The 23119-nt window shown below is 29.1% G+C and overlaps 5 protein-coding genes across 9 annotated transcripts in view; 3 read left to right on the plus strand and 2 right to left on the minus strand.

The window, feature by feature from the left end:
• The first annotated feature begins 2469 nt into the window (after window positions 1–2469).
• Window positions 2470–7169, plus strand: LOC108549794 (juvenile hormone epoxide hydrolase 1). The gene is made up of 8 exons (XM_017903311.1): window positions 2470–2670; window positions 4783–4894; window positions 4976–5168; window positions 5741–5982; window positions 6086–6201; window positions 6262–6461; window positions 6555–6789; window positions 6866–7169. Exons 1-8 carry the CDS (start codon window positions 2612–2614, stop codon window positions 7080–7082), a joined length of 1374 nt encoding a protein of 457 aa, XP_017758800.1. The 5' UTR covers window positions 2470–2611; the 3' UTR covers window positions 7083–7169.
• A 171-nt stretch (window positions 7170–7340) lies between these two features.
• Window positions 7341–8071, minus strand: Trs23 (trafficking protein particle complex subunit 4-like protein Trs23). The gene is made up of 2 exons (XM_017903356.1): window positions 7897–8071; window positions 7341–7819 (listed from the first exon to the last, which is right to left on the minus strand). Exons 1-2 carry the CDS (start codon window positions 8069–8071, stop codon window positions 7341–7343), a joined length of 654 nt encoding a protein of 217 aa, XP_017758845.1.
• A 269-nt stretch (window positions 8072–8340) lies between these two features.
• Window positions 8341–8912, plus strand: LOC108549777 (gem-associated protein 6). Its single transcript, XM_017903293.1, has 2 exons — window positions 8341–8502; window positions 8579–8912. Exons 1-2 carry the CDS (start codon window positions 8354–8356, stop codon window positions 8910–8912), a joined length of 483 nt encoding a protein of 160 aa, XP_017758782.1. The 5' UTR covers window positions 8341–8353.
• Window positions 8913–10178: 1266 nt separating this feature from the next.
• Window positions 10179–17668, minus strand: lace (serine palmitoyltransferase long chain base subunit). Of its 3 annotated transcripts, none has more exons than XM_017903327.1 (10): window positions 17367–17668; window positions 15126–15302; window positions 13155–13309; window positions 12293–12438; window positions 11976–12194; window positions 11732–11895; window positions 11492–11653; window positions 11139–11401; window positions 10933–11062; window positions 10179–10818 (listed from the first exon to the last, which is right to left on the minus strand). In XM_017903327.1, exons 1-10 carry the CDS (start codon window positions 17496–17498, stop codon window positions 10711–10713), a joined length of 1656 nt encoding a protein of 551 aa, XP_017758816.1. In that variant the 5' UTR covers window positions 17499–17668; the 3' UTR covers window positions 10179–10710. The 3 variants fall into 3 exon arrangements, with proteins under 3 accessions (XP_017758816.1, XP_017758819.1, XP_017758820.1); XM_017903330.1 differs by having other exon boundaries at window positions 17332–17395; XM_017903331.1 differs by lacking the exon at window positions 17367–17668 and adding an exon at window positions 15459–15516.
• A 1795-nt stretch (window positions 17669–19463) lies between these two features.
• Window positions 19464–23119, plus strand: part of Rtnl1 (reticulon) — a 16291-nt gene continuing 12635 nt past the window's right edge. The window contains exons 1-2 of one of the 3 annotated variants that reach the window (XM_017903382.1): window positions 22567–22652; window positions 22729–23014. In XM_017903382.1, coding sequence (XP_017758871.1) covers window positions 22891–23014 — 124 coding nt within the window. In that variant the 5' untranslated portion in view covers window positions 22567–22652; window positions 22729–22890. Of the gene's footprint in view, window positions 20471–22560; window positions 23015–23119 lie in introns of those variants that run through there. The other 2 variants (XM_017903380.1, XM_017903381.1) reach the window with 2 other exon arrangements.

Here is a 23119-nt window from a genome sequence, read left to right on the forward strand (position 1 = left end):
GTATAATGGTCACAAATAATGCAGACTATTATCGCTGTTTATTAAAGAAAAAAGTGTAAATGTTGTAGTCTAAAAGACTAGAGATATAAATGTCTTTTAAAATCTTTCTTTACATTATCTTTCGTTTGTTTCTATATACGTAAGTACACATACCTTTGGACATAACAATTGAGACCTTAGCTTTATTGAAAAGAAATCTTATAATTTACTCATAATTTAATGGGAAACGTGTCATCAAACATTGAAACAATTAAATTATTTCAGTGTTTCTTTAATGTATAAGTATTTCAAACTTTGCATAAAGATTTAAAATATGCCATAAATAACTTATAAAAAATCAAAAACAGAAATGTGTATAATTATTGTAGTACTTGATAATAAGTTGCATGACATAAAATAATTAAAATTTATATGTTTAATTCTAATTTAAGAACGAATATTATATTGAATGTAATGATAATTAGCATTTTTATACGCGATAACATATATTTTCGTATAATATAAAGCTGAACATGAATTTTGTCCAAAGGTACATAGTTTTCTCCCCCCACAGAAAAAATTGTATTATATTAACTCTAAAAGATATTTTCTTCTGTTGCAAATATTAACTAGTACCTGGTAATTAGCGTGCATATTAGAAAGAATGTATACTGTTAAGGATTACATGAAATGCTATACATATATTATGTCATATAAGTAACATATGACTGAAGTGATAAAAAATAATTGGAATTATGAATATTTGGTGTATGCTATAGCTAGAAAATCGTCTTTTACACTGTACCAGATTATGATCCAATTAATAGAAAACAATTCTTTCATTATCAATTTCTAGTATAATACTTTAATTTTATTTTATTTAGTCATACAGAATTAGATATCTGATATCGTATATACAATCAAACATTGTTATTGCTACATATAAAAATGTTTTAACCCGATATGACTGATAAAAAAAGTCTTAATGCTATATTTCATTTTACATCTTTATGAACTTTTTATCTGAGTCATTAAAATGACTCAAACAGAACATTTACGCTTTTTATTCTTCCATGAAAATTTAAATTAAATCGAATATATAAAACTGTTTTTATAAGTCTATATAATTAATTGTTAAGGATATGTTTCCTGTGTATTGATGGTGCTTCACAGTAATTATTGCAAAAAATAACTGTATAAAATACTTAAATTAATTTTAGGAACTTGGTTCTTTAGCAAGTTTTATATGATCAATCAAAAAGAATGTGTTCGAATAGGCAAATACAATGAAACATATTTACGTTAATACGTGTCATGTTTTAACTTGAATTAATTTCCTGCCTAATTCAGCCTTGAAAGTAAAATTCTCAAATCAAAATAAATTTTAATTTCCTATGTGAAAAAGTTTCTATCATTTTTTCGAACTATCCAATTTAAACTGATAAAATATGTATTCGAAAATACATATAATGTTATTCCGAAAAGTTGAGATATAAATACGTTAAATATTAATGATGGAAATGACAGGAAATTAAATGGTAATTACATGTACATGTTAAATAGTCAATTAGAAATATTCTCAATAGTACTTGTTCAAATTGTTCAAAGTTGCCAAAGATTACTTCCGAATAATTTTTATCGAAACATACTGAATTATATTACTAGATGTGGTTTCTAGACACATTTAGATTCGGAAAGACTAAAATGATTTTCGCATAAATATATAAAGAGAATGTAATAGTAATTGTCAGAAAAATCAGTATCATAGCTATATTAAAATAAATTTTCATGTTCATTAGGGTAGTAATAAGTGTATGATCTTTAGTTATTCATAAGCTTTATATGTATTGTAACTATAATTATTTTTCGACCTAATTATTAATTAAATAAAATTATTTGTTTTAATACTAAATTTGCGTATAAGTGAATTCTTTCATAATATTACACTATTACAATCGTAAATTACGACTGAATTTGACAATTTTAACCGTCGAGACGACTTCCGTTTAAAGTTCTGAATTTTTTAAGTTGCTTGCACTTTAAGTTTATCTATTTCATTGAAATTATTTAAAAATCCAGTTTAATTTGAAAAAATGTTATAATTTTGAATGCTCTTTGATACCATAAATGCAATGAAACGTATCGAACTCATTTAAAATTAAAAATAGTAATTTAAATACACACCTATTGATTCATCGCAAATTGTTTCCTTTTCTATTCAAAACTTAGTTTTCATGTTTTGATTATGACCGTTTACATTGTATTTTTGAAAAATATCATTGTATTACTATTGCCGTATAACTTATACAAAGTTAAATATCTACTTATCAATTTCAAGCATATTAACTATGGAAACACAAATAACTATGGAAATATTTGAAACACAAAATATCTTTCTACTAACACATCTATATATAGAATAACCATAGTACGTCACACATAGCAGCACAAGGTGCTAGGAATTGACCAGTAGATGGTGCTGAAGATTTGCACTACCTGATAATGCTTTGTGCTGATTAAGATTATTTTTTTTCTTCATCTCTGTACCGTAAAAGCTGTAAAGTATCGCGCGTCTACGTACTATTCCTTAGTTATATTGCCCAGTTTATAGTGAACGCACGTCCGGCGCAACATGCGGGGCATAGCAACATTTATAGCGCTTTGCGCCATTGGAGTAACTCTTTATTCAGCGTAAGTTTATTTACAATGAAATAATTAATAATAAATTGAAGATAATATCGTTGAAAACATTGACACACCGAAAGAAACATCAGTATATAACTATTATTTTTTAAATGCTTGATTCTTTTTTATATCTTTTGTATTAAAAACATTCCTGGCATTACGCAAAGTTCATTAATTCTTGAAATTTTTAATAATATTTTAATAAAGTTTTTTTACAACAATAACCTCATATAGAAAGATATTGATAGCATAATTTACCGTCAAAACATCTTGTAAAATATAACGTATATAATCAAATATTTGAAAATTTTAATATTTAAATGTTTTTATGATTAAAAATTTATACGATTTAGATATGTATTTAAATTTATATTTAAAAAATTTGATTGTTTCGTCGGAAATCCATACTTTTATATTTGTAATACTTTATTCTCGAATGTTTGATTTTTCATTGACATTATGAATTATGATAAGTTATAATATCTCAACCGTTTGATATCACTGGTTAGAAAGAAATTCAATGTTACTAAGTCATTATAAATATAAATTGCTATGATCAAAGTCGAATGCAAATGAGATCAACATACATATCAGTGAATAAACAACTATGATTTATTTTCGAAAATTATCAAAAAATGAATAATTAGTACGTAATTAAAAATTTTAAGTTAGAGATTGATCAATAATAATTTATAAAATATATCCATTTCTATAATGGATATAACATATAATGGGTACATAATGGACACAACGATGCCACCGATTACTTTATTGAGTAATATAAACCTGTTAAATCCAAGGAGAGTGATCATGCTGATTTTGCGTCTTGAATTTAAATGTATAGGCTAGAGTATAGTACTAGTCATAACAGAAACCATGATTAAGCATATTTAGATATACATGTACTTACATTTTTACATCGAGAAATAAAATGTATATAATTAAAAAGAATAATGATATTCGATTTTTGTTCCCTAATTGTATGAACTTTAGCTAGAAATGTAATATTTCAAAAATTATTGGTTAAATATGTTTGCTGAAACGTTGTAATGTAATTATAAAATTGACTTTCGAATTTTTTCAAAATCAAAAAAAGAAATTAAATCCATTTGATTAAAAGCTAAAAGTAAAGAGTTAATATATATTGAAAATTTATTCTTTCGAATTTTATATAAAATATTATTTACGATAGATCTAGTATTAATTGAATCTAGTTACAGAGTCGCTATCAATTTATAGTTTCTAATGTAAGTTACTCTGTGATAAAGTTCATTGACTTAAATAGAATAAAGTAACTTTCTTCGTTACTTTCCACTTCTGCATCCCCAGTTCTTTCGATACAGATATAGAAACATTAATATTGATCTTTTTTATTCGCAATAAGATGCGAAGTTCATTGATAACAATGTAAGATTATCGCAAATCACGGCTGTTTTATAAGCTGTTTTATAAACACTTTGAAACGACAAAATGTTAGTAATAGCCGTGTTATCTAATTCGAGTAACATTTAATTACATAATTGTCTGAAATAACGATATATCATGGCGTTCGAAATCACGATTATGGTTTGCAACTTAAAAGCGGAATGTAACGGTTAGTAGGTAATATATTTTTTGTTATTGTGCTTTTGACACTCATCTTATTTGCACGAAAGTTACATTCCTATCGTCAAGCAATTTTTCAATAAATCCTATCAGCATATTACTATTTTAAATTAAGTCATTAAATTACATTGCAAAATTGAGTAAAAATTCACATTTTTGATTATTTTGATTATAGGTTATTTTACTCAATAGTAACGCGAGAAATATCAAGAAAGAAAAATTTTCCGTGATGAAAATATTTGCAGCCTCGTTACTTGCCATTTTGCACATATCATTATTGCGTAATCATGATATCCCAATTCGATAAAATTTAAGAAGCGTAGTCTTTCTTTGAGAATAAACTTATTTTTCAAGATAAATCTTATCATTTGTTTTATAGAGGTCACAAGTGATGATATACTAAAATATTATCTATCAACTGATGTTCAGATATTACGTTCTTTTATCTTGATTTAATAGGATCTTATTGTTATTTATAATTAATTTCACAAATGAATTCTATAATTTGCGTAGTTTCATGAAGGAAGTGAAAGTTCCGACTTTACCTGAGACGAATTGGAGTTCAAAGAAAAACGGAAAAGAGTCCACCGAAATACGACCCTTTAGTATCAATGTATCGCAATCGGTAAATAATTAAATTAGAATTATTTTGTAATTCGAATTTTACGATCAATTTTGTTTTTAAACGATTAAATTATTTTAAAAGGTACTGGACGATCTGAAGTTTCGTTTAGAGCATAGGAGGAATTACAAAGAACCACTGGAACATGTGGCTTGGACTTACGGTATTTCAACTAAATATCTGAATACGGTACTTGATTACTGGAAGGATAAATACAACTGGATCGAGAGACAAGCTTTGTTAAACAAGTACCCTCAGTATATCACAAACATTCAAGGTAATGGAATAACATATGTAGGATGGGATTTTGGGTGGACCGACTTAAGATAGCATTGTTGGCTTCTTAATAGAATAAAATAAGCCTATACATAGAATGACGGCTATGAAACAAAAGAGATCTACTATGGGCACGCTCTTCTTATCTTTCTTAGGCTGACTTGCATTTCTTACATACTTCCTGACTGATACATTGACACACTCTGGCTCTCCTGTGCCCTTGCACCCTTATTTAAATCATTCATTCTGTACTTTTTTCACACCCAGCTTTCCTTACCAATCATGCCATTTTCCCTGCAACCTCGGTGGACCAGGTACTTCAAACACATGCCGCACTCATAAACTAACTTCCAATCGTCTATCGCACTCGGCTGTCGTCTTTGTCACCTTTGTTCTAAGTTCAAACATTCCCGACATTTTTTCAACCCCATAGTCATTTCCAATCCTACATATATTCGTAATAATATACATATATTATTATTATACATATATATTATATATATTATATATTTTGTAAATAATATATAATTATATATAATGAAACAAATTTTAAATTAATCCTTTAAAATTTAGGTCTAGACATACATTTCTACCACGTTAAACCGACGAATCTTCCAAAAAACAGAAACTTAAAAGTTCTTCCTCTATTGATGATACACGGATGGCCTGGAAGTGTTGTGGAATTTCAGAAAATTATACCCATGCTAACAAAACCTTGGCCTACTCAGGACTTTGTATTCGAAGTTATTGCACCGTCACTTCCTGGATATGGATTCTCGGAAGGCGCGGTACGACCAGGCATGGCTACTGCTCAGGTAATAATTCATATTTAATATCGTAAATTTAAATTTTATCGTTAATTTGAATGCGTAAATTAACATAGTTAATAACTTCTTTTTCCTACAATGTTTTATTTAGATGGCTGTAGTATTTAAAAATCTGATGCAAAGACTTGGCTTTGAAAAGTTTTATATTCAAGGAGGTGATTGGGGATCCCTTATTGTTGCTAACTTGGCAGCTCTATTCCCAGAAAAGTTAGTAAACATAATAACATAAATCTTTAGAAAATATAACACTATGTATTTCATTTTTAGGGTAACTGGGTTACACAGCAATATGTGTAATACTTTGACACCAGTTAGTTTATTTTGGTCATTTGTTGGTACCTATTTTCCATTTATAGTTGGTGTTAATGAACATTATTCGAGATTTTTCCCATTAAGTACAGTTTTGTCCAATCTAATTCAAGAAAGTGGCTACTTTCATATACAGGCTACAAAGCCAGATACTATAGGTACTACTTGATATTCTTTATTTAGAGCTATTGATGACACTTGTGAATTAATATTTATTTATGTGAACTAATATTTATGAAACTTTTCATTAGGTGCTGCATTAGCTTCCTCACCAGATGGATTAGCGGCATATATTTTAGAGAAGTTCAGTACATGGACAAATCCAACGTATAGAGACCGAGACGACGGTGGTCTAACAGAAAAATATACGCTAGATGAACTTTTGGATAATATAATGATATATTGGGTCACTAACAGCATTACCACAAGCGTTAGACTCTATGCTGAAAATTTCAGTACAGCATATCGAGCTTTGTACATTGACCGGTAAATTTATATTATTAGATAGATATATGAATTTTATAGATTTTCAAGAAATTATTTAAATTGTATTTTGTTTTAGTGTACCTATCAAAGTACCTACAGGTTGTGCAGCTTTTCCCCATGAACTATTGTCTCAGCCTGAATCTTTACTTAAGGAGAGATACACTAATATAATTCACTTCAATTTTATACCACGTGGTGGACACTTTGCAGCCTTTGAAGAGCCCAGACTCTTAGCTGATGATATTTTCAGTTTTGTTAAAAAAACAGAGAATCTCAAAACAAAATCTGGATAAAATACATAGTACAACTTAAAAAATCTTCAACCATTGCACAACTATTGATATGTTTTTTTAGAATACCTTAATAAATTGTATCTGTTTCATATTAAATACAAATAAGAATCTGGATTATTTATATTCAGTACCATTTACAGTTTAATATATTATGCTTTATATACATTACCAAACATACAAAATTTTAAGTTTTATCTAATGTAGATTTTATACAAGTTTTATTTAATGTCATATTTAAATTAATTATCTTATCACTGATTAGACACTGCTAGCACCAGACTTTTCAACATTTTCTAACAAACTTTGTAAATTAGTCTCAAACAATTCACATCTAATTGGCATTTCCAATGAATAAAAAGGATTTTTCAAAGCATAATCTGCATACAGTTCGTATACTCTTTTTAACAAAATTTCTATTCCACTTTGTGTGGGCTCTGCTACCACGATAAATTTAATCCCAGTTAGTGTTTGGTAACAATGTAGTCTAAATGTATCAGCTTCTAAAATTTCAATACCAGAACAATGTGGTTCAGGACTTAATTGACTAGCAATTGCAAATAAAGGATAAAACATTGATGCTAAAAAAATTTTTTCATTAGTTGTCATTCTGGCACGACTAAATCTAAGTGATATAGGATAATTCTCTGACTGTTCTAACAGTTCAAAAACATCTTTTCCATTTTCTAATTCTCGTCCTACTACAGGACTTCCATTTACTGTAGTTAAAACGTGACCCACTGAAATAGATGAATAGAATCATTAATTTTCTAATCTTTTAATACATAATCAAAGGTAAAAGAAATATTATTCTCACCATTAATACCATCTTTTTGTCCAAATGAAACAACAATTTTTTTATTTTCGTAATTTAATTTTATATCAAGTGGAAAGTTAAATGTTTTTTCATTTTCGATTCGTGGAACATTATGATCATGATTAAAAATTAGTCCACCTGATTTTGATACGATATATACACCATAAATAACCATGATTAAATTATTTCAGGACACGATATGATAAATTAATACGTTTTAATAAGTTTTAGTTCCATTAGATTATCATTTTTAAGTAACTGTTTATTTGCAATAGAATTGTCAATGTCAAGCACTTGTTAGGTTATGTTTTATTTAGTACTCACGTGAAATAAAACAACGTCGGTATGTGTAATACATACTCCGTTACAATGTTACTAGAAATCTATACACCGTTCTAAGTTTTTATAATATAGACTATATTCTTTGCTTTTTCTCAGGTGAAATTTTATCTGTATCATGCAAAAGAATTCGAATTTTTCCCATAAAATATACAAAAATGATCCTTTATTATTTAAAAGTTATATTGGTATGGAAGTGAACATTTTAACTGAAGATGGTACCACGATTTCTGGTATTGTTTATACAGTTGATCCAGTATCAGAAAGGTTAGAATCTGTTATATAATATTTAAAATTCTCAATTATTTTTACAGTTGTAAATAATTTATAAATTACTTTGCAGTGTTGTATTGTTGCAAGGTTGCCAACAAAATAATTTAAAAATCATATTTGGTCATGCGATAAAAAATATAGAGGTCTGTTCGACTAAATTATACGAATTACCAGAATTGTTTACAAATGCACCAACAAATATCCTTCAAACAACGTTAGAAGAGCGAAAAAATGCTGTGATAAACTTGCTTCAAAAAAACAGATTCCCTGTAAGAGAGCAAAACCATATCTTGACAATTGAAAATGTACTTTCAATAAAACCACCCTATGAACCTGCTGACTGCATTTGCATTAATAATAGTATTATTTTAGGAAGAATTCAAGATCTTCTCACTAGTGTATAAATTTATTGTCTTAATGTTTTTAAAATGATATCTGTACACTTTTTATGTAACTATTAAATATAATAGTATTGGTAAATAGTTATAAGAAAAATACAAGTTGTTTTAAAAAAATTGCTTTATTTTTTAAATCTCAATTATATTTCTTTTTTTACCATAAAATATTTTATTTTTCGTACATATCATATCATCTAAAATAAAGTTTCGCTTGATATAAATCAATCGCAAATGAAATTCTTTCATTTACAATTGAATTAAATTTTAGTATAGATGCATATTAATTTCATTTTTTCATTAATTTTAATTCACATTATTAAGTTGTATTATTCTCAATTTAAATATATAATATGATCTTAAATACATTGATGAGAATAAATCGAAGCAATTTCTCAAACTATTTGTAACACTGTTAAAATAAGACACCCATTGTTTTCTAAGAATAAATTTGTTTGATGGACTAAATAAAAAAATTATATTAAAATATTTTGTCATTATTCTGAAAATTTCTTACACGAAAGTATATAATCTTATAATATTAAATTTGTATAAAATTGAATATTTAATCGCATAATTATATTGTTTTGAAAATAAAAAAATATTTGAAATTATAATTGCTCAAAATGTGTGCATTTTTTTATAGCTCATTCACTTTTCTTTCCAAATGGTGCTTTAATGGAAAAAGAAAGATACAAAGGTTAGGAAGATTATAAAACTACTTAAAATATTATTTTTCAAAAATAAAGTGTTAACTATAATTTAAATTGCAGTACAAATTTGTATGATCTTCAAAAGAAAAAAACATTATATTTTTTCATCTTAAGATTCAAACCTTTTGCTGTGATAACCGAAAGTATAAGTCACTGTCTGAGATAAATACAGAACAATCTTTCGAATTTTTCAGCAACTGTCATTCCCGGTAATTGTGCGTAGATGAATAGCTTTTATATTAAATGTGTCATGTATTTACCTTGATTTTCGTTGTGTGTGTGCGTACGTGTGTGTTATATGTTAACTTTCTTAAACATGTATGGAAATATACTATCTATAGAAAGTAGATAAATTTGCAAAGCTCTACTACCTTGAACATTTGCCACAGCAAAAAGGTTGAATTTCGATGTAAAACCTCGATACAAAATAAATGCAATTGCGGCAGTGCGCCGGTGCAGAATGCGTCAAAGAGCTTCCAAATATTCACAGAAAAATCTTGGTTCGATTTTTTCTCTTCCTTTAGAAAAATATCGAACTTCTAGCTTCTCTACTGTTTCGGGGAGAAAAAACTACTTTGGGTGAATTTTATTTGTTAAAACTACCTTGTGAATCTAGAATCTGTTGGCATATCACAGCCACCGATATGTGCATATGCCTCTACGAGCTTGGTGCACGTAAAATAACGGGGCAACTGAACCCTGACGCATTTTTCGCTTCTCCATTAATATTTCATATTTCGTTGTACATCGTTCGAGAAATTTAAAAAACTCGACACTTCTTTTGTTCGTGTGATATTTCTGACATCATTTATCGAGGAAGAGGTACAAGAAGCAATTTGTTCTAAAATAATGGATTGTTAATTCATGATTTCATATTCAATAATGATGAATGGATATATTTCTACGACGTTCAGAAATGATATCGTTCCTTTTGTTAACTGTGATAATTAAAAGGTTAAGTGTGCGCATCAATGGAAAAGCATATAAAAGAATGCGTGTAGAGTTCTTCCAAGGCAGTGTTTCTCCATAGAAATACGAGGCGCTTCTTTGGAGTAAAGTAAACGTCCTAGAGAGTCCATTTTCTAGGTAGCAGGTCATTCGGCCTCCCCATCAGAGTAATATTCTATAGGTGTCGGATCGCGAATTTTACGAGAATATCTTAAACCCAAAGAATCTGCAAGACTTTCAATGTGTGATAATACCTAAATAAGGAAAAAGAAAACAAAAAAGCAAAAAATACGCAATTAAGATTACAACTGCAAACATTACTTGTACTAGAGATAAAACAGACTAATACAAGAAAATTTTATACTTACATAATCTAATTGTTGTTTAGTATGTGCAGCAGAAAGACAAAATCGTATTCTACCTTCCATCAATGGAGTTGCCGGAAATCCAACACCTACTGCAGCTATGTTATGTGTCGTCAAGGTTCGTACAACTGCGCTATTAATTGAAATAACAATTATAATTTCAATTTTCGACTCATTTTATCGTTCTACTCATTATTTTCAATACATACCCTATTTTAGAAAACAGGTAAACTAGCATAGGTACAACAGGTGAATCTTCATTTCCATAAATGATAACTCCAATTTGATTAAGTCTGCGTCTGAAATACCTAGTGTTTCTCGCCAACTGTTTCGTTCTCCTTTTCCCCTCGTCTGTACCGTCTTCTCCGGCAATTATTTTCATTGAAGTTATGATTTGTTGTGCTATCGGTGGAGACATAGCAGCCGCGTAAGTATGTGCATGACTGTATATCCGTAAATGATTTATTAATGTCTAAAATTATAAAATTATTATTATTACCATTACCTTTCAATATCAAGAGAAAGTATTATATTTTTAACCATAACAATACAAATTTCTTGCCTTTGTTCCAGCAATATAGCCACCAGCAGATCCAAAACTCTTCGTAAAAGTTCCCATAAGTATGTCTATTTCTCGCGGATCAATTTTATAATAATCACAAACACCTCTTCCATTTTTGCCTAATGCACCAGTGCTATGAGCTTCATCCAAATAAAGATATGCCTATTGTTTTAAATTAATAACTTTAATATTTTGGGCATATTAAAATAGAATTGATTAAGTGCAAATAAATATACATACTTTGTATTTCTTTTTGAGTTGCAAAATCTCAGGTAAATGTACAATAGAACCTTCCATAGAGTAAACACCTTCCACTACAATCAATATCTTCTTCCAGGGTTCTCCAGATCCAGTTTGGCCGAAAACTATCGCAGTTTTTAAACATTTTTCTAAATGCTTCATGTCTATAACAATAAAATTCGATATTTAGGATACATAATAAATTCTATGGAATTTCATTTAGTTCACTAGTTTAAATGCTTACTGTTGTGTTTAAACACCTTAACGGTAGCACCAGACAGTCTTAATCCGAGTATTAATGAAGCATGATTTTTTTCATCGCTTACTACCAAACAACCCTTGCTTAGCAATGACGGCAAATTCAGAGCATTTGTTGCAAATCCCATTCCAAAAACAATAGCATCCTCTACACCCAGAAATCTAGCCGTCAGTTGTTCCAATTCCTTGTGAATCGGCATATTTCCTAAATAAGAAAAGAAAAACTTAAGAAAATTCAATATTATTTATTATAAAATAAAATGAAATAAACATAACTGATGGAATGAAGAAAAAATTAATTACCGAGTTCAAGGCGAGGACTGCAACTAGCACAACCGAATTTTTTTAAAGTTTCGATACTTTGATCGGCACATTTACCATTTGCTTCTGCGAAACCCAAGTAATTGTAGGATCCTAAATTTATACATTCCGATGTCGTTCTTGTGAACCTATAAAACAAAATGATAAAGAAAAAATTGTAATTTCACCATATATTCGGAACGCTATCATTTTTATATATAACTATATTTTATTTAATTTAATTTTCATTCTTTTTTTTATCTCATTCGTATATTATTTCTTGGCATGATAATGAACAAATTAGATGCGAACTTGTAGATACAAATTTGAAAATTGCGGATTCAAATTTGTAGAGGAAAACTGGAAAAAAATTTTAAATGTAAATGTTTCTGAGTGTTAAATGAGGGTAATAGAAGCGATAGAGCTGATCGAAATTCATTGAATTTGATTTCCAAGTTATAAATCTGTTTTCTCGCTCACTGGTCGTCAAATCTCCTTGAGTTCTTCATTACATTTAATCAAGACAAATGTCTGCCTTCCTGTATCTCCAATCGAGTTGTTACAATTTTTGAATCTGTGCATTTCACATTGATATTACCTTAAATTCATTTTGAAACTGAACGAGAATTGTATCAAAACTATTTAAACTTATGTGTAATAAAAAGAAGGTTGTCATAAATTAAATTGCTTTCTGATAGACGAAAAAATTTGTTCTAAAACAAATTATAGATAAGTGAGAGATAAAGATATAGTTGATTAGTCATCCATTAGAAATGATATTTTACCTAATCTTTCGATTTGATTAAGATTCGTCATATAGCATTGCATTGATAAAATTTATTTTTAGATTGCTTTTTTAACTTACTGAAACGTCCATCCATAATCTTTCGTTATTCTATCCTTAAGGGTAACTGTGGCACCTGGAACAGAGCATATTGGCCTGTTCCAACAATCCCTCACTCTTCTATAAACATACCGAAGGTAAAACTCTTCGAAACTTTCGTACAGTGGCGCATAACCCTGAAGCAGACAAAATTTGAATTTCTGATCATATCAGTCAGGAAAGGAATAACTTTGGATCGTGTCGTGTTACATTTTACGCAATGATAAACGTTAATTCAACGGAAAGATTAATTAAAAAGAATGCAAATTCTAAATAACAGAAAATGAGTTCTACGAAATATCGTTAAAAGATTATTGCACTTTTTGCATAACAATCTACTCTTAACTACTATTAGATTGTATTACATTTCCTTATAACTATTTATGATAGAATCATGAAACAATTATTTACAAACAAAAAGGCTTAGCTTTATTTTTTCTTTTTTTTTTTTGTAAGATTTATGTATTACATTTATAGTAAATATTATATACAGTTAGACAACAGATCATCGGTCAGACCGCTATATAGCATGCTATATATGGTTACATAGCAGTCGTATCACTATTCTCACAAGTATGTAGTATACTAGAGCATCTACTGGACGTCTGAAAGTAAACGATACAATTGTAAAATATAAGGTTTACACAGACTTATATATGTTTTTACAAATATACCTTTGTAAAAAAGTCTACATTTTAAACGTTTTGAATAACGTATCTTGAGTTACTTTTCTTTAATATCCTATAAAATCGTCATTTTAACAGATTTATGGCCTTCAAATTTTTTGAATTCCGTTATAAATAAAAATAAGAGAAAAAATAAGAGATAAAAAATATGACTTCTTTTAAAAGGCGCGAGTTTTTTAACAAATTATTCCTTGTTTTTATTAGTATATACAATAGTTAATACAAGGATACTTTTTATTAGATTCATATCTTTCAACTCTACGTACGCATACTTATCGCTAAGGTCATGATTAGATATCAAATGTTCATTTCATTTCCGACCTCTTCCGTCTTAACTAAAAGATTACGTAGCATTTGTCAATATAAATAAATTTGTCAATATACCGTAAAAGATTGCAAATAAATTACTATTATATTATCAAAATTGAAACAATATCCAATAATCTGTATATTTTTTTAGAAACTCATTATCGCAATTAACGTTTTCTTTCCTGGTGTGCAGTTTTCAATCAGTCGTTCTTCGCAGTAACAATAACGTTGCAATGCAGTTAGTCTATAATATACTTTTATCGGCTTCTGCTTGATTTTGGAGAAAACAAGGTCATATTCAATGTCGATCTCTTTTATTTTATAAAAGTAAAATAAATATTATGATTAAAAATTACGTACGAAAAAGGTAAAGTAGAATGAAATATCAAATAGTTGTGTATTCAACCATTGAAAGAAACTTCGAATGCAAAAGTTTAATAGTTACTCATTGTTTTACATTGCGATCAATCGAATTTCTCTTTCTCATAGACAATCGTAATTGAACTCGAACGGAATCGATTCGACTTTTCTTTCAATGCTACTCCCTATTCCAGTTATTTTCTCTTTTGACTCAATTACATATTACTTTGTCACTCTTCATTCCATCCATTAGTTATGTATGGTTAATTGTTTCAAGTTTTCTTACATTATTATTATCCATTAATTTCATCTCTTGATCTGGGACAAAAATGTAAAGAAATTATTATCACGAATAAGGTAATTAGTTATCTTTAATTAGTACTATTGCTAAACAAAATTCACACAGGAGGTGCAAAATAAAACAGAAATTTTTTCCAAGAAAGAATTGTAAAAATTATGAAACACAAAATTCATTTAAAAATTCAAGGAGTTTGCTAAATTCAAAATTGTGGATGGATGAATCTAGAGAATTTTAAAGTCAGCCTCAGCAACTAATGTAATTTTGATTTTTATTACAATTTTGTTATTGTTATCTTACCTCTCTATTATACTCTTGTGCAACTTTAGGGGTGAAAAACAATTGATTTATAAAACCCAGGAACATAAGAATGCAGAACCCTAGATGGGTCAACACTGCAGTGATGAACGGTATCCTCTCGAACGACTCTTTTGACCTTGATTTCACCGGTTCGGTTTCCGCTTTTTTCTCTGGAAACTGAATATAGTTTTGCACGTATTTATATATATAAATAATATATATAAATAATATATATAAATATATAATATTTATATATATAAATAAAATTTGTAACAATCGTATTCGCTAAAGAAAATATTTTATTTTGCAAACCGCAGAATGCATGTTGTATACCTATGCGTTTATCAGCAGCGAATGATTTCACGTTATGTAAAATTCTTTTAAAAACAGCATGAAAGACCAAAGGCAGGAGGCTCAAATGAGCCTTAAGCAATATATAGTTATTACAGATAAGCTCATCGCAGTAGATAAGTTGATTTCCTACAAAGTTATATCTGATAACATTATTCTTAGAAACATAAGAACTTCAACAAAAGCAAAAAAAAGTTGAAATTTTATAATTTAAACAGACTTTGTAGTAAATATAATTACATTGAAGAATTGTATAATGATTAATAATAATACGATAGTGTGATCCTTTTTGCATAAAAAAGTCTTTTAAAGTTAAAAATATAATCAATGGTCTTATATTAATTTACAGAAAATAAAATAAAGTGTACTCAATATGAAATCACGTGTGCTGACATTAAAACATAAAATAATATTTAAAAAATTACGTTAAACTTGAAAATAACGATTCGATTTTAAGAAATTAATATTTGAAATGATCAGAACAGTAATTGATCAAATATATCAATGTACATTCTTTCCTTTTTAACTATATCGATTATCATTAATTCTTTGACAATGATACCTTATTAAACGTTCACATTTTAAGGTTAGTTTTAAGGAAATTTGGCAAACCGATAAAACATGTGATGAAAACTCAATGCTTGTATCTTTTCTTCTGTCATTCCTTTACGACAAACTAGGTGGGTTTTACTTTTTTACCCTAAAATATTTATAATCCTAACGATAATAGTTTATGATATATAGTTATTAAAAGTAACTCGTTTCATTTTGAATAAATAGTTTTCTTAATAATTGAAAATCAAAGTTAATTATTTCATTTTGTATATCGTGATTTTTAGCAAACATAAGGTTAGAAATGGGTAAATCACAAATAATAAAAATGGAGATGATAAATAAAATAATCACGTGAGAGATGCGAATAAAAAAAATTTGACAGATTATTAAAATAGTAAAACTGTAAAGTCATCATAACATAATTTTAATACTTATTATTTTATGTTTATATATTGTGTCTAATGTTTACATCTATTGAATTGAAAGTAAAAATAATTAAAATTGCTATATTCGATTAAATAAATTTAATTTCCGACTTACTTACTAAACGAAAAATGTAAAATAATTTATACATTTACTATAATTTATTATAATTGAAGGTCACTGGTTAAAAGAAACAAGATAAATTGAGCAACGAAATAACCAGTATTCAACAAATTAATGGTAAGGCGTAATAATTTTTTATCACACTGTCATAAGTCATAAGAACGATTAAAAATGAACTTGATTTGTTTTTTTCTTAATTGATTTAATTCTTGCGTTCGTTATTATTATAATTATACTCCTGAAATACTTTATGAGAATATTCGAGAATAAATAACTGTTATATAAAAGCATCGTATTAATATTTAAGTACATAAACAAATAGAACATTTTTTCAATTAAAAGAAAAATTAATTAATGTATATTTAAAAATATTGGTAATTTCAAATACAGTACAATATTAATATCGTACGAAAAGAAGGATTATTTTAAATTGCAATTTCTTGACTTGAAAGTTATTCGATATATTTTGCAAATAACTAAAATATAATTAGATATGTTTCGATCGATGATACAGTAAATCTTAAGCATGACTTTTGCATACTTTTTCATTAATTTTATAGTAATGTTCAGTTGACAAATTTTGGTCCGTAGTATTAATATAAAGTTGATTTATATCGCACAACAAAATAAAATGATTAAAAATGAGCATGTTCCAATGAAATACGCAAAAGTCAATTACTACATACATTGTACTAATTTTCAAATGAATATCAACTGTCGGATAGTCTTTTTGATAAACCGAACTTGGAAATACCTAATTTTAATACGCGTGACAGGTGACGATCTAACCTGTACACGTCCATTGCTTTGTAAACCAGCATGGCCATTGGCTAGGATGTCTTCGTAAAAGGCTAAACCGTTTCTGCTTATTTTCTCCTCGTGTTCATTCAGTCTTCTCCCGATGATAGCCTGTGTCGCCATTTTGCAAAGGGCGAATCTTTCACTGAGCGCCGTAGGACCGAAGAGAGGAGAAAGAGAGGAAAAGAGAGAGAAAGAGGAAGAAAGAGAGAGTAAACACGTCAACACTATACGGAGAACAAGTAAAGACTAACGCACAAGCCACGCGTCGCGATACTAGCCACGCATGCGCCCGGCTCTGCTGACTCTATGACCGCGATTTACGGAGAAACACGGGGATAACGCAGGGATAAACGGATACGCGCATGCGCAACTAGGATGAACTAGTATGATTACTTCTAGGATTAGTGCAGTTTAGAATCAGAATAGCAATAAATTAAACTAATGTGTATGTAGATTAAAATTAGCTTATTGTTTTATAGCTGCCAAATATAAACGATGTAAGACAACATATTTTTTTATGTCACTAACTTATAATTAAAGGTTACGTTAAAACGATGCATCTAACGTCTACTTTAAATTTCGTGCACAATTTCAATGCAGTTAGAAAAATTATTAAAACGAAAGTATAAATTTTATTGTAATATTATTGAAAACAATTATTGGTTTTTTATCTTATTTAAAACTCGAATAACAAATAATAATTGCTTTACTTTCAATAAAACAGAAATATCTTTACTAAAATATTCACATAATTCATCAGATCAGTATATATTTATTTTTTAAATTTTGTTAAAGGTAATCGTTGTACAATCGAAGTTTTAACGCAGCATGCCGGCTGTGCACATGCGCATTAGCGCATCACGTATACTTCGTATATGTGTATATACGATTAAACCCGCAACAACTTATAGATAGTAAATGAAATATCTGTACACGAGTAGGTCGATTATTATATTTGTTTCACAAATATTGTTATCATTTTACAACAATAGTTTAAAAAATGTGGTATATTTTAATAATACTGAAATTTTCTTATTAATAAGAGTGACGTTTGCTCATTCTGATATTGTTACCTACAAATTTTGAGATTATCTTTAATGTACTACGTAAAAACTACGTATTTTAACAAACACGAGTGTTTATACGTTTTATCATATCATTCAATACGGAAAATACTTGAAATTATAAAGTGCCCCGCCCATTATATCAGAATTATTCTTCAAATTATTGATTACTTGATAAAAGACAAAAATGCAACATATAAAAGTACACTTCAACTAAATTATTGAAATCCTAAATTTTTTAATGAAACGTTTTTAACGATCTAATTCACATACAAACTCAAATGGAAAAAATATAATTTTAAGAAATACATTTTCCATTATTTTAACAATCATTGTTTTATAACATTTTTTATCATTACATTGTAATAATATTTTATTCGTTAATAATATTTAACAAGTATGACACATCCAAGAGTATCATACGCGCCTCGTCTTTCCATTGTGACTCATTGTCCTGAACTGTGAGCCCCTCCAGTTTCCTCTTGGCAACTGAGTGGTGGGGAAAACAAGCTCGATTCTGATTGGTTTACTAGGGACGAACAATACTGACTAGATCCCCGTGTTAATTTCTTGTGTAGATTATTAATATATACAATCTTCTTTTTTTTCAAATTCAATGGAAATAAATAACATGAAATATATTATATATTAAAGGATACTATACTCTTCCAATTCGTAATTATGACAAATTATTTAGTATATTTAATTTTAATTTTGAAAATTATAAATTGAAAAATTACAATATATATACAAGCAAGTATAAAATTTCAAAAAATTGATATCCATTGCGTTTATTAAACTCGCACCCAATATATATACATCCCTACTATAGCGGGAACGGTGGGGAGGAAACCCTCTTACGCACACCCTGTGAGATGCTCTGTCGGAGAACATGTTTCAGAATCGAATCCACTCGTGGAAGAGTGAACGTTAAACCAGTTTTTCGTTTCTAACGTCTATTGCTTATTGTTAATGTTTGAATAAATTATTGTGTATCGCTTAATAGTAGAAAATCATAACAAATAAAGTTGTTAAACTTTCCAATTTTAGAAAAATCGAAATAGTGAAATTATATTAAAAAAAGTGACCAAAACGGAGTGAAACGTCAACATTATAATTGCAAGCAACGATTGTTAACAACTGTTTTAATTATTAAAAGTTTAAAAAGTCTCAAAGGATCTTAACAACAAGTATTATCTGAAAATTACGAAGAAAACTAACAAAGGAATATTGCAAGTGTTCTAAAAGAAAAGTTGAATTCTATGACAGGATAACACTCCTCGCGTGCAGCAAAGATGGCCGAGTTGAAGGAGCAACCAATCAGAAGGGAGCACGATTCGATGGACGATTTTGAGCATCTCGAGCATGTCCAGGATGGACAATTAAGTCACCTGGAAGCTAATACTGAGAAAGTAGAAGAAAATCCGAAGCATAATTTTGATATGGAACAGGATATGATTAATTTCTCTTCTAATCAATCTTCAAACGAACCAGAAGATCCAAAAAAATCTACAATGTTACTGTTAGAGTCGGAGAAAGGAAGACCGGCTGAGGAAAGTAATTTTGAGGTTAGACCGAAGGAACTGGAATCTGACTTGTTATCAGGTAAAATAGGGGATCAGTCAGAGGTTATGGAAAGCGATCTGGTCAATAAAAAGAACGAAGAAAAGCAAGACGTTGCAGAAAAGGAAGAAGTTAAAGAAACCAAAATTCCAGATCGCGAACCTGAAATCGTTCTCTCCACTGATAACAAAATAGATAATTCATGGAATATTATCGAGAAATCTCCATCTGTTTCGGAGTCAATTTCGAAACCAGAAACAAAAGAAGAAAGTGTAAGTGAATATGTGCTTGCCGATATAGAGAAAAAAGAACGGATCAGTGCACCGGAAACCGGAGAATCCGAATTTGAATCAGAAATTGAAACATCACCAGCGAAAAGTTTAAAATCTGTAAAGCAAGAAGTGAGAAGAGAACCAGTAGAGGAAGTAGAAATTGCATGTAGATCGTTTTGCACCATGGGAATCGGTAAGTACATCTGTTTTGTAACTAATAATCAAATCAAATCTTCACGAAAATATGATAATACAGTTATTACATGATATGTATTAATATGAATGAAGTATATAACTGTACCAATAAGGTTAGAAAAAAAATATTGTTGTATAGTATGTATACATATATGTATAACAATGGGAAAACATTTTGTTGTTAATGTTTTTAAGACGACGTTTTCATTAACAATCTCTAAAATCTTGAAAGCATAAACGATTAGTACGAAACGTTAATTAATTTAGCATCTTTGCACGAAGTGAACCACGCTTCCGCTTGACTACAACGTCATTGCTTTTTTGAGCCGTAATGATGTGGTTAGTTATTCTAGACACATCATATTCATTTTTAAAATAACTTTAGTCTATCAGCTTAGTGAAAAATTGATTTGCAAAAACTACCTCAAATTCAATTTTTAATTGTCACTATATTTTTCCAATTTCGGAATATACTTGTCAAACCAATGCAAAATGAAAAAATTTATACAAGAAACGATATTTTATGTCATATTTTACGAGGTTACTAAGAATTAATTGGTAACGATTATTAGTAAGATGAAACATATTTTTTATGCATAATTGTAGCTATTAACAGAATCTCTTATCGTCTATAATTATGCCATTCGTAGACAAATCTAAACCATTGATGCTTCATATATTATCAATATAGCAGAAGTTATTGCTCCCTGAGATAGTAACGTCCTTATACTGTTATTTATGTAGATCTGTATGTAAAGTAACGGTAACCGATGATAATGCGGTTGAATTTTTATTTATCTTACATATTCATAGTTCTCGAGTCGATATTTTATTATAGATATCTGAATAGGTTAATGCCATTCCATATTTTACAGTTTTAATTTTTAACACGATGTTTAATTTTTATACGGTATCAATTATATGAGTTAAATTTTTTTATATAAAATGTCAATAACCATTAACGAATTATTGATTCTTTAATATGTGTAGGTTTATAAAAGTATATATGTAATATTGATTAACTATATATTGGCGATGATGCACGTAAATTGATATTTCGATGACATAATACTTTTGGTCTTTTTCATATAATTATAGATCCGTATTGAATTTTTATTCAAAACCGAAATAATTAAATGCTACCGTTTTTAATAAAATAATATTTTCGTGTAAAAACATTTTGTTGATGTCTGTAGAGAATAGAAGTTGGATAGGATTACAACATGTTGCACCATGCAAAAGGAGACGTGTACATTTTGCGTATATGGTTTCTACGGTGAGCCGAAGTAACCCGTATCTTCTCTCCATATTGATCCGCAGCAGGGATACCTTACGACCTCTTTTGATTGAACCAATGGGAACAGCAGCCCATGGGAAAATATTTTGCGACAAAAATATGTTTTACAAGCTGAATTGCAAATGATAGATAATATATTCAACACTAATCTATATAAATTTGAATGAGTAATATCGGTGTATTAATTAAAAATCGTTTGATAACCAGTTTTTCGTCGAAGTTGTGTTCTTCGTGAAGATATTTTTACACATGATCTCAGAAAGAAAAATTTCATGTGAGTCATGAATTATTTTCGATCGCTATATATTATTATGACACGTCTTTCTTGTCAACTGTTTGAAAATACTTGAAACGAAATAATAATTTGACTGCTGTGTGACCTTCGATAGTCACTATAAATACTTTACAAGTTTAAACTATGGGAATTAGTTTATCCAGTGGCAACCATAATCTAAAAATAAAACGAAATTGATTAAATATAAGAAATATTGAGTTTTAATTCTTTTACTTCGTATAAATCGATACAAAATGTCAATTTAATCGAAGTTTTCATGTAATAATTTATCTGACACACCTGTTTCTACTCGAATGAATTGTCTAGTTATATTTTGAATTCTGCGACATCTATCGTCTTTTGCTGGAACACGCTAGACATTGTCGCCGTCGATCGCGCCATCTCTTGTTAACGAAGGTAACTAGTTGTTCCTTACCCGAAGCCTTATCGTTCCCCGGCGCGGAGCAATGGCGCGTCGGAGTGGTGGGGATATCTGGAACTGTCCACGGGTCGATAATACTCGTCAGTCCTGTTCTCGCCTCGAAGCATAGTGTGTCGTCCAGGAGTCGTAATATCGAAATTACACGAAGTTCTTTTCCCCCTCCCCCGGTAGTCTTGTTTGAAATTTATTCGTGCAGCGAAAGTAGACAAAACAAATCAAAAGCATTCTTTCGAATATTTACAGCGAATAAAATCAGTGAAAAAGGATAAAAGGGTGAAAAATACGTAAAGTAAGAAGGAACTAGCATTGAAAAGTGCGTCGTTTGCGACCATTATCTCGGATTATTGGGGTAGTGTTCGAATGCGATTCATCCTTGGTTCCATTGAGACGCAAAGTTAGGGAAAAATGAGAATGGAGCCGGCATGTCCTATGTCTCCTGGAAAAGAGAAAGAAGATGCTGATGCGGTTTGCAAGGAATCATGTGCCGTAGCTAATAGCAATTCTTGCTTCTGGAATATTCTCCATCCGTGTATGTTAATTTCTTATTTTTTCCTTTTATCTAATGTAGGGTACGAAGTACATGTAAAGTGTTAAAAGTAACGTGGGACAGGTAGCGCACTGGTTTAGTGTAGGG

The sequence above is a fragment of the Eufriesea mexicana genome, unplaced genomic scaffold (genome assembly GCF_001483705.2).
Source record: "Eufriesea mexicana isolate 0111107269 unplaced genomic scaffold, ASM148370v2 scaffold2143, whole genome shotgun sequence".
Lineage (NCBI taxonomy): Eukaryota > Metazoa > Arthropoda > Insecta > Hymenoptera > Apidae > Eufriesea > Eufriesea mexicana.